The sequence below is a fragment of the Haliaeetus albicilla genome, chromosome 20 (assembly GCF_947461875.1).
Source record: "Haliaeetus albicilla chromosome 20, bHalAlb1.1, whole genome shotgun sequence".
Classification (NCBI taxonomy): Eukaryota; Metazoa; Chordata; class Aves; order Accipitriformes; family Accipitridae; genus Haliaeetus; species Haliaeetus albicilla.
Window position 1 is genome coordinate 8,319,754 of NC_091502.1, and position 11,797 is coordinate 8,331,550.

At 40.6% G+C, this 11,797-nt stretch overlaps 1 protein-coding gene across 3 annotated transcripts; it reads left to right on the forward strand.

The window, feature by feature from the left end:
- The first annotated feature begins 29 nt into the window (after positions 1-29).
- EEF1AKMT1 (EEF1A lysine methyltransferase 1) lies at positions 30-11,761 on the forward strand. Of its 3 annotated transcripts, none has more exons than XM_069808178.1 (5): positions 30-161; positions 5,168-5,321; positions 6,232-6,314; positions 6,977-7,257; positions 8,805-11,761. In XM_069808178.1, the coding sequence occupies exons 2-5, from the start codon at positions 5,172-5,174 to the stop codon at positions 8,930-8,932; spliced, it is 642 nt and encodes a 213-aa protein (XP_069664279.1). In that variant the 5' UTR covers positions 30-161; positions 5,168-5,171; the 3' UTR covers positions 8,933-11,761. The 3 variants fall into 3 exon arrangements, with proteins under 3 accessions (XP_069664279.1, XP_069664280.1, XP_069664281.1); XM_069808179.1 differs by lacking the exon at positions 30-161 and adding an exon at positions 390-536; XM_069808180.1 differs by lacking the exon at positions 30-161 and adding an exon at positions 2,089-2,241.
- Positions 11,762-11,797: the final 36 nt, after the last annotated feature.

The following is an 11,797-nucleotide window of genomic DNA, read 5'->3' on the forward strand; positions in this document are numbered from 1 at the left end:
TTCCAGCCCATTGGCGGAGCGGCCGCCGGGCTCGCCGCCCCGCCCGGCCGAAGTCCCCCAGCAGGGGGCGCGCGGCCCTCGGCCGGCACCGACCGCTGCGCGCGGCGCCGGGGCGGGGCGGGGTGGGAGAGGTCCGCGTGCGCGGAGGGATCTGGCGGCCGGTGAGTGGCGCGAGAAGGCGGGCAGCGGTGCGGGGAGTGTTGCGGCCGCGGAGGGCGCGTGCCCCTCCGCTCGTGAGGGCGGCCGGCGCTCCCCTCTCCGCGGGCGGCGGGACCGGGGCCTGTTCTGCTCCCGGACCGGGACTCCCGCAGCGGAGGGGCGGTGTCGGCTGAGCGCGAGTGGCGTTTGAGGGCCGGGGGGGGGGAAGGCTGCCAGGGGGCGGCCTGCGGGAGGCGCAAGGGTGTCGCGGTCCTTGCGGCGGGGACGCGCCGCTCCCGGCGCGGAAGGGGCTGCTGAGGCGGGAGGGTGGCTCCTGTCAGCCTTGGGGCCGTGGAGCGTCCTGCTCCTTGCTCTGCTCGCCTCTCCGCTGCTCGGGGGTAGGTGGCGGCCGAGGAGAGGGCTGGTGGGCGGCGGGGGGCTCGCCTCTCGGGGAGCGTGCTTTCCTGGGGAACCCCTCGCACCGGGGGGGGGGGTACGTACTTGGTAGCAGTGGGCGCTCAAAGAGATTAAATACAAGAGGGAACAGGAAAAAAGGGCCTTCAGAAACTGTCAGTGTTTCGTCGTTCACACGGAGGAGGGTTACAGCGGTTCTGAGTCCAGCCTACCGTCCCTGTCTGTCTGTGCTTATTAAAAAGGATGAGAATTGGGCTAGAATACATCACACTGCCCTTCTCCTTCAAAGTACCTACCTGGCCTCCAGACCTCACTTTTTGAATCCAATGCAGTTTCTGCATATTTAGTAATCCTCTGAGAGTTTCTCTTCTATAAACTTTTCTGTGTCGTTTTGAAGCACTATGAACTTCCATTGCTGACAGGGATTCTGTAGCTCAGCCACACCTTGCGTCGAGAACCAGCTCCTTTTGATTTTGTTTTTGAACCAGGCTCTTGCAGCCCACGCTTGTTGCCTTCTAGTTCTTGCCTTGGAAAACAGTAGTTGATCTTTGCCCATGGTGTTCATGCCACTCATGATGACAGGCTCTGTCATACCCCTTCTCAGTTACTTCCTAGTACTCATTCCCCTGTAAAAGCTGTTCTAATCTTTGGATGGCTCAGGACCCTTCTTGAACATTTTCTAGTTTCAGTATTTTCTCTTGCTTTTTGTTGAGATGAAGGGACCAGAACTGCTGTTTAGTTTTGTTTTGTACATGCTGGTATCTTGGAGCTCTTGGTAGATCCTTTTAAATTTCTTTGTAAACTCTACTTAATCGTGTTCTCATTGGACACCATCCCCACTTAGGCAGGAGGCTTCAGGATTATGATAAGTGATTCTCCAAAAAACATCATACGAGTGTTTGGTGGCAGCCAGAAAAACACATCAAATGTTAGAATTTTTTAGGAAAAGAAATAGACTCTAACAGAAAACATCTTAAAATGACAACATAAATGTGTGATCACCCATATCTTAGATACTGCGTAGAGTTCTAGTCTCCTCATCTCAAAAAAAGGGTATATTAGAAGTGTTTAACAAGGATGAGGAAAAGCATGGAAAGACTTTTGTCAACCAGTCAATAGAGTGGGTTAAGGCCCTTCAGGCTAGAAAAGAGCCAACTTGCAGAGTGAGGGAGGGAGGTTGACTTACAGGTGTCTATGAAATGACACGTGGAGTGCTGTGGGGAGAGTGTATAAGGGCTCAACCATTTGCTTTCTCTTCCAGTACACGAAGTATTTGCATCACGTGAAGCTAGTAGCCACGTTCACAGCAAGAAGAGGTAGTTATAAAATAAAACTTCGTACCAGCGAACATTATAGATTAAAAAACTTTATGTGAATTTAAGGGATACTGGACAAGTGTCTCTAAGAGAACTGCATTCACAGAATAAATGAATTCAGATGCAGAAACAACTCCCTTAGTGGCAAATGGTTAAAGTCTGGGAGAGTATAGAGTGGGGAGGTATCACATATACTTGCCTTATCTCACTCCTGAGACAGCTGCTTTTGGCCACCTTCAGGATAGAAGAATGACCAGTATCAACCCTTGATCTGAACTAGTACAGCTTTCCTCTTGAACCATTTGCTGTGGACATTAACAAAAAGTTCTCCAGACTTAATCCTGAAATGGAGCTGTTCTCAGGTCTGTGGCAGGTAAGCTGCTCCTGGTCCACAAATCCTGCCTTGTCCCTCTTTCCCTACTCCACAAAACCATTGGTACATAAGAAAACTGCTTCAGGTTTGTGTGCAGGTTTGTCAGTTCTGCCTTTCTGACGTCCCCTGACTTAGCCATCCTATTCAGAAGCCGTTCTGTTTCATGGCACCCGGGCCCCAAAAACTTGAGGTTTTGAGTTTTTCCCAGTTGACTGCAGGGGAACAAGCTGGCTGCCTGTGCTTGAGGATGACCTCTCAGATGTTTGAGAAGTTTTGATTTGTATTAAAAGACTCTACAAAACAGATGTAGGTATGGCCTACTCCTAGAGAGTCTGCGTGAGGACAGAGCACGGGCTGCTTGTGGAGGAACCCAGGGGCTGGGGCAAGCATGGATAGGCAAGCTGGAGCATCGGGGCTCAGGAGCCTTGGGAGTTAATAGAGTTTAAAGGTTCCCTAAGTGCCAGAGGCACTGTGAGTTTCTCTGCTTCCTCCCATCCTCCCCCAAAACTTTCAGGGTTGTTTCTGGACTTGAGAGCAGTGAACTTTCTGGGAGGGATATAGAGGGCTTTCAAAGAGTAGAACTTTCTCCTTGAAGTCAAAGGAATTTACAAGTCTTGTTCACATAAACTCACTTTAATAGTTTTCTGATGTCGTTCTTGAGCATGAAAATGTCTTCATGCTAATGACCTAAGTCAGTATATATAGACAATATATGTATATTCAGAAAAATATCTTGAATTTTGAAGGTGTTCTTAATAGATGTACATAATATTTCTACCATATGTTCCGAGTTACCTCTCCGTGCAACCTCACAGTTAATTACTGCTTGGTTCCTAAGGCTTTAATTTACAAACCGAAAGGAAGACTATTAAAAAATCAACTAAAAAAAATATTTCTAGAAAAAAGGTGTCTATGGCTGTATGCCTTTTTATCTACTGAAACCATGGGTAATGGTTCATCAGCAATTTTGTTTGTGAGGGTTTCATTTCATGGGCATGGATTTAGTCCTTGCAAAAGCCTGTATGGGCTCACTGAACATAAGATCAAATTTTCAGCTTTTGACTTAAGAACTGCAAGTTTGCATCTGTTTCAGTTTCTTAGTGTCAAAGCATAGATGTGTCCCTGCCTAGGGGATAATAGCAAACAAGATTACTACATGTATGATGCACTTAATAAAAAAGTTTTGAGATGAGGAGTGATTTTAAACTTCTAATGTCTGTCCCAATGAAAAAGCGTTCTTGTATAGGGCCTAAAATGGACTGTAGCATTGTGTATTGTTAGAGCATTGTTGCCAAAAACTGTATTATCTGTGTGAATTTGCAGTCATTTTTATAGTAAATACTTTAAATAATACATAGTTTAATAATATAAATAATTTTAAAGCATTTATGTTTTATTCAACAAAACACTAGGGATGAAATTAGCGATTTTAGTTTTACTAGGTAGCTTGACTCCTGAATTCTCATGCATGAGACTAATGGCATAGGTGGGTCTTCAAGCTCTGAATGATTCCCTGTTTGGCCAACCCAGCCTGAGAAACCAGCAAGTCAATAAAGGATACTCTGGAAAAGCTAAGTGCTTTACTCTTACCACATGTAGATGTGTACTGTGTCAGTGGAGTGGCAGAGTAATTATTCTCGTGAATACTGATGAGTTATCTCACAGTGGCAGGTTAATGATGCCATTTTTCCAGCAGGTAGGGAGAAGCTGTGCTTTAGGAAATGTCTGGAAACTCTGCTAGGGCGAGCAGCATGGAGGGAAGGGTGGAAAGGGAGGAGACTGAATTCTGGAGTTCTTGTTGTAATGCAGGGAATGGGGAGAATAAAAACTGTGAGCAGCCATACTTCAAATTATACTTAACTTTTGAAGTTGCACACAGTTCAGATGGCACGTGGTTCTCTTGGTGACTTCTGCACAAAGGTCAGCGTATGCCCGTTTCCAAGTTCTGTTCAAGTCACTGCTTGTGTGCTAGTTCTTAGATCAGAACATGGGAGAAAATGGGTTTCTTGAGAGAAGAATCTTTTCAAGTTTTCTCCAGTACTTTTCACATGCACGGTTCCTGGTTTCGTCCCCTTCGTTCCAGGAGGTGGCACTGTCCCTTCTGGGAAGGACACAAACGTGTTGGCTTTCCCTCTGGGCAGATGCCACTTGGCTGCCTGGGGTGAGCAGGGTTCAGCGATACTGTGCAGTGTGACCCAGTTCAAGAGTTTTCTGAAAATGGCTATACTTTTCCATTAGTATATACCATGTCTTTTTGATATGAGTTATGTCCATGTCTTACATACAAAATACACAAATTTTCAGTTGAGTAGCGTTATCTTAGAAAAACATCTTCTTGAGCTTCTTGCCTGCTTTTGTTTGCAGAAGGTTTCTGGTATTCAGAGGACTCTTTTTATGGTGTGGAAGTTAAAGCCAGGTGATGCTGATCCTAGAATGCTGGTTTACTTCATTTTGAGTCAGAATGGTGTGACTTTTGAACATGGAAAGGAATGACCGGTAGCCATCATTATTTCTAGGAGAGAAGGGAATAATTTCTATAGGATTTGCCAAATCCACTAAAGGTTGTTTTTTCTGCAAGCTGATACAAAAAAGGTTTACAGATTCAGGAAATCAAGAATGGTAATGACAAGTTCCCTGTAAGAATATAAGCCAAATCTGTGTTGTATAGAAAGGGAACAGTGCTGCTGCTGTTCCTGAATTCTCTCTGGAGGCATGTTATTTCCAATCTGCCTGTCACTGGTTGAAGAGCTCCTAAGTAGAGGGAATATGTTTTCTCTTGTGAGGAGGTTTTCCTAGTTAGCTGTTAGAGTAAGTTTGCACTGTCAGTGGAGGTTGTTTTACCTCAGGAGACTATGCCGTTATTAAAAGCATTCACCACTGAAAAGGGTTACTTTAATTATTTTTTTTCCCTCTGGTTGACATCTAGAAAAATGGATGATGATGATGATGACATTCCCCAGCTTTCATCCCATACGCTGGCAGCCCTCCAGGAGTTCTATTTGGAACAGCAGCAGAGAGAGGGCATGAAGACCTCCCAAGGGTTTAATCAATATTCCATTGGCTCAATAGAAGAAGACTGGGTAAGAAACTATAAACTTCAGTGAATGAAGCACAGTTAGAGGAGTAGCCTTTACCAAGTTTCTTCTGTGGATGGATAATGAAATGGAATTAAAAAGGGGAACGCTCAGGATGTTCCTAGAGTAGCAAAATCAAATTATTCATGGACAGTAACACTGTGGGGTATTTGCTTTAATATTAAATCTGGGTATAGTTGTCTGTTCTACATGTGTGTGGTGGGTACAAACTGAAATTACATGAAGAGGGAATAAGGCTGCCAACAGAAGCATCTATCCCTTCTGGAAGTTTTAACTCCAGCCTGGTATGTGAAGGTAGTAAAGATTCTTCCCCGAGTTTGAGACAAATGCAGTGTAACAAGATCAAGTGATCTTTCGTTTCACATCATACTTATGTGTTTTATTTCGTTGGTTTTATAGATTGCTGCTTTGCTGCTTTTTTTTCTTCTGACAGACTGATTTCTGATTTGTCTCTGGGTTGTTTTTTTTTTTTAACTCTTCCTTTTTCTGATCTCTTCTGATTTAGTACTTTTATCCTTTATTTCCTTCTATACTGTCACTTTTCAAGTTCCTTTTTCCTCTTCTGCTAAAGTAACTCAATTTAAGAGCACATAAATATTGTGCATCTGCACACTGAGTTTGAGCTAACCTTGTCAGTGATTTTGCATTACTTCATTTTCCGAATGCTGCATTAAATGCTTTGGAAACACACAGTGTAAGCTACCGGCTGCATGTCGCTTCGTTACAGAAGTAAAAAGACTGTCAGGAAAATAGTCACATTTCCAGCTTTACAGTTTGTGAACTGAGAAGTTGCTGTGGATTTTGATTTTCTTCAAATATGACTCACCACACCTAACTGTACATAGCACAGTCAGAAGATTTGATGTTGTTTGTAATTGTGCATTATCTTTCTCAGCAATTGAGCCAGTTTTGGTACAGCGATGAAACTGCATCATGCCTGGCTAATGAAGCAGTTGTGGCAGCTGGAAAAGGTGGCAGGTAGGTTTTGATAATTACATTGTAGATTTAACATGTCTTTTCTGTAAATATTTTGTTTCTACTATGTAGGTAGAGCATGAAGTTTAATTCGTTACTCATTGTAGTTGATCTTTGTTCAATTGAGATACTGCAGAAATGCTTTGCTATTATTTATTTAATTAATAGTTCATACTGATCTTACCATTTAGCATTTCATTGAATGTTGTAGGCTCTGCCTTGTAAAACCTTACTGTGAATCTTTTTATTTTTTAAGAAATACAAAGAGCTCCAGAGCATATTAATGACTTGTAATTCTTTTCTCTGTTTTCATACAGTGTTTCTGTAGAACAGATGGAAAAACTTGGTTTTCTTCCTATTTCTGTAAGGAGTCGTTTTTAATTTTAAGTTTTCAAGTATATTTCCGTGCTGTTCTGAAACAAGACTTTCTCTGTAGTTAAGCTTAAGGTCTTTGTGCAGCATGGAGGTTGAATAGGTAATGGCTTCAATACTTAAAACTCTGTTATTAAAGTAATTATTTGTTAGAATGGAGGAAGTATAGCTTACGTTTTTGGGACTAATATTTAAAATGTTTTCCCAAAGCAGCCCTGAGGACTGCTGTAGGGTTTGTTGTTGTTGTTATTTGCCTTTTACATTAATATTCTAAGTTACTGTCTCTTTTTCAGGATAGCATGTGTTAGTGCACCGAGTGTGTACCAGAAACTGAAAGAACAGGATGGTAAAGATTTTTCAGCATGTATACTGGAGTACGACAAAAGGTTTTCTGTATATGGAGAAGAATTTATCTTCTATGATTACAACCACCCTTTGAACTTACCTGAAAATCTCCTGCCACACAGTTTTGACATCGTAATAGCAGATCCACCCTATCTGTCTGAGGAATGTCTTCAAAAAACTGCAGAGACCATCAAATACTTAACAAAAGGAAAGATTCTGCTTTGCACAGGTATAATTGATAAAAATATTAGGTCACCATTAAGCACCTTGTTCTCTCTCTCAAAAGACGAACTTACTCAAGTGAGAAAAATACTAATTTATCAGTAATTCAAGGAGGAATATGTGTCCTACACTTTTTATTGAAGTACTTTAGTTCAACCTTTATTTTAAATTGAAGGCATGTGTTTTTTAATAGTTGTAGTCAGTACTTTTTTCATATGGCATTATGAGTTTTAATAAATTTTTGAAGAATTACAAGATCATCCTGCAAAGTTCCAGAAATACTTTTTTTCTTGTAAAAGGGCCACTCTCTGTAATTGCAACGATTGAAATCTGGGTATGACGAACATAGGTGCAACTTATTGTTAATGTCTTATTCAATAACCTTACGAATTTGTGATTTTTTTTAAACGTGTCAGTAGCTGCAGGATTTCAGCTGCCACATACAAAATTAGAATAGACTAGAATAGACTACTTCAGTTGGAAGGGACCTACAATGCTTAAATGCTAATACTACTTAACATCGAAGGTGAGCTAAGTAGAAAGAATGACAAATAGGTTGGAATGGCCTTTGCTGAGTAAAGTGGGATGATTTTAGCTAAGTCTTGAAAAGAAAAACAAAATCAACTTTTTTTTTTAATATATATATATTACCTGTCCTTACTGCTAAACATAGACATTTTAATCTGAATGAATGTATGAGGGGATTCTGCCACTGTGTTTCAAGTAAGGAGATTTTAGGCACTGAAATACAGCAGGAGGAATTAAAAACCAGCGATAAGAGCAGTGAAACTGGATAACTTACCAACTGTACTTGCACTTGCTGGTTTAAGAAGTGATGAGTATCTGCTTTAGCCATGGTGTTTCTTAAAATGTAATCTTATTACAAGATGTCTGAAGACATCCAGGACACTTTTGCAAAAAAACAAAGGACAAAACCCCTCTATACATACAATTTAAGGGAAGTCAACCAAGCAGGCAAAATAAAGAAAATGTAAAATAATATATGGCCGTACAAAGCCTACTTCTTTGTTTAATTGCACATGGCAGTCATGCACAAGGATGGTTCTCAGAATTTTTTTCCCTGAAATGGATAGGTGGTCTTCAGTTTACAAAGTTTGAGAAATACTGCTCAAGAAAATGATTTCTCAGTGTGTAGCTGTAAATATCGCACTGCAGTTTATTTAAGTGGAAGAGTATATGTAATCTGTTTGCATTTCCCATGGCTCCCTTCCAGGTAATTTCTTTGGCATGTAGCAAGAAGATTGAGTTCAAGTTTCTGTTTTCTATAAAAGGGGCACTGATCTTACCCACTACCTATTTTTATGAAACTTCTCGGACATTCATTTCCTTGGGGCATCTTCTATTCTTTCAGATTTATTTTAAATTTTCCAATAGATTCAGTTGTTAAAGAGGGCTGATAGTGTAGCTGCTTTAAGCCTTGCTTCCTGAAAAAAAACAGGCTCTCTCTATATATGCATTTGGGAGGAGCTATTAAAAAAGCCCAAACATTCTGTTACTGTTTTTCTCATTGAATACTACTTATTTTTGCTGCAGGTGCAATCATGGAGGAACAGGCAGCAAAGCATCTTGGTGTGAAGATATGTAAGTTTATTCCAAAACACTCACGAAATTTAGCCAATGAATTTCGATGTTACGTGAACTATGCCTCTGGACTGGACTGATTCTCATAAGAAGATCTACTAATTTTTCAGTCAAGCTCCTTTCTGTTTTTTGTCAGTGACTCAGTGCTGAAATACTCAGCTCCAAGTACTGTTTTCTGGGCTAGCTTTAATCAACATGATGTGATAGCCTCTCTTTTAAATGTGTAAGCATTTGCAGTTAACTGTGTTTTGTATCTTACCTGTTAGGTAAATGGGGACCAAACAATGCAGGTGCTGGATAATGGGAACTTCTCTGTTAGAGTTTCATTCTAACTGGTAGTTTTTACCATTCAAGGACTCTTCAGTGACCTCTCTGAAGTGATTTTAGCTGGTTGGCTTATAACAACACATAGGTGCTTGCCTCACAGATATCAGAATTGTCATTGCATCAGCCGATGACTTGGCAGCTAGTGGATGGTTGAAAGAGCATGAATAGTGGTCTCCTTTCAATCTTGAGAGATGCTCCCTTAATAAAAGGATTGAGGGATGTTTGTTCTGAACATGTCATGTTTTCAGATTCATTATCCAGCAGACTGATGTTTTTATAAAGGATAACTAGAAGAGAAAATAGGTCTCCTTCTGGGGAGGCCTCTCCAGTTGCTTTTAATAATAATCAGAACTACCTGCCAGTTGCCAAGTAAGATAAGACCTACTATCCACTATTGTTGCCAGACTGGCTTTTTAAAAACTTGTGGTTATTATTTCACCTTTTCTCTAAAGCCTTGTCACAAACCCAGACTTTCTTTTTGTAAAAGATAAGATCTATTTTGTCATCACTTACTACCATGTAAACTTGTGTACGTATGTATGTATGCTGTACTAGAGAAAAAGTAATGTAAGTTGTTAAACGTCTCTCTGCAGAAGTACGGTGTATTTATTTTGTGATGTTTATGTGTTAGTGCAACAGAACGTCATGAGCTTTTAAAAAAACACACAACTAGGCTGTTCTATTTACTAGTTCAGCTAATCTCCAGAGGTGGTATAAACCTGATGTTTCCTTGAAAAAAGCACAGTAAGGATTTCCCCATTAGAAAGAGGTTTACTTTCATTAAGAATCCTACACATTAGTCAGGCCAAATCACCTGGAATACAAAGTAACTACTAAATTAAAATGCAACACGTCAGCCAGTCTTTGCATTAGTGCTTCAAACTGTGTTCTCACTTGGAGCTACTTTTACTGTTGGTTATGAGATACTTTTGTAGTAAGGGGACCTATACATGTTAGTCTCTTAAATCTTGAATCACAATGGATCTGATTAAATACAGTGCCTGCTTTTTAGTGGATTTCAGTATCAAGCTAAAGATGATTTACAGGTATGTCAAGTTTGGAGTTATAAGAACAGTCATTTTTTTTCCAATTGCCTAGTTTTATCTTTGCCTCCTGTTCCACAGACAGCAGTAGAGCAGTAGAATAGAAGCATCTTAGAAATTGTTGAATCTTACAAGGCCACTGAGGTATAACATAATGTATTGATGAACTCCCACTGTTTCTAATGACAAATGTTAAATTTTATATCAAGGTTTGGGCTATATTTCAATCAATTTCAATCAAAATAGATGAAGCATTAGAAAAACTTTGGGATACTAGATATTTTTGGTAACTGAAAATTTTTAATGCCAGTTTTGACTAACCTTTTGACTACGCTACTAATGTATTTTTGGGTGAAAGCTGGTTCATAAATTCCAAGGCACTCAACAGTTTTATCAGCTATAAATATACTATACAAAACATAAGTACTTGTCTTTATATGTCATATTTATATATTGTGATTGTGTAAAAAGGCTAACAGAAATGCTGCATCTACAAAATGAAGCACCTAAAATGAAGTATTAAGAAATACATTTTGTGGTGGGGATAAACTAATTAAGCTTGTAAGACGAGACTTCTAATAAGGTAGAGATAATACTCATGTGTTTGTGCATTTCTGCTGTTTGGATGCAGATTTTCCCATCTGGTAGAGTAAACAAATGAGCAGGAATAATGTAGATGGAATATAGTCCTCTCTCAGTGCTCGGAGAATTGTGCTTCCTGAGCTGGACACAACACTGGTTCATAAATACCTGTCCAAGCCACTGTTGCTCTCTTCCCCATTTTCCAAGAGATCTGCTGTCTTCCTAAGGCTTTGCCCTCCTCACATTTTCTATCATCCGCTGCTTCTTCCCCTTACCCCCCATATAGTGTTCCTGAGTTTCATGATACCAGTTTTCTCTCTCTTTCACGCACCTTGGTTTCTATCAGACTGGTAGTAGTTATTGTTAAAAGAAGAAAAGTGCAGCAGGGGAAGAGCTTGCAAGGGGAATGGAGACCAGGCTCTTCTGACAGCCTCTGTGAGCCCACGGCTGATATGGTTTTGCCTTTCAAACCAGAAGCCATCCTTGCTGCTGAGCCCAATAAAGCCAGAATCCCCCCCGAAAATGACTGTTCACAGGTGACATACAGCTGGGTTTAGCTGTTTTCCAGGAGGCTATGCCATAAATTTACGTGGCCCATTTCAAAATAAAGCAAACCAGAATGTTAAATGAATAGGTATTGGCACAAATCTATACTTCACAATTGTAAACTTTTTAATGTTTATTACCTCAATGTCTTGCACACCAAGCAGATGGAGACCATGAAGTAACTCCTGAAACTTTATTTTTAACTACATAGAGGCTTCAAGTGGGACAGGTAGGATTGCCAGAAGGGATGATATTCTTCCTCTGCCACCCACCTAAATTAAGATGTGCTGTTCAAATACAAGCTTCACCTGTGTTGCTGCTTTGCTATTAATTCCTTCAGTTGTCTGCTTCATTTTGGTAAATGTGTGCTGTTGGACTCTCTATATCAGAATTAAAAGACAACTCTGCTAACTTCGTCAGACCTTTCTTAAAAAATAGAAGTACACC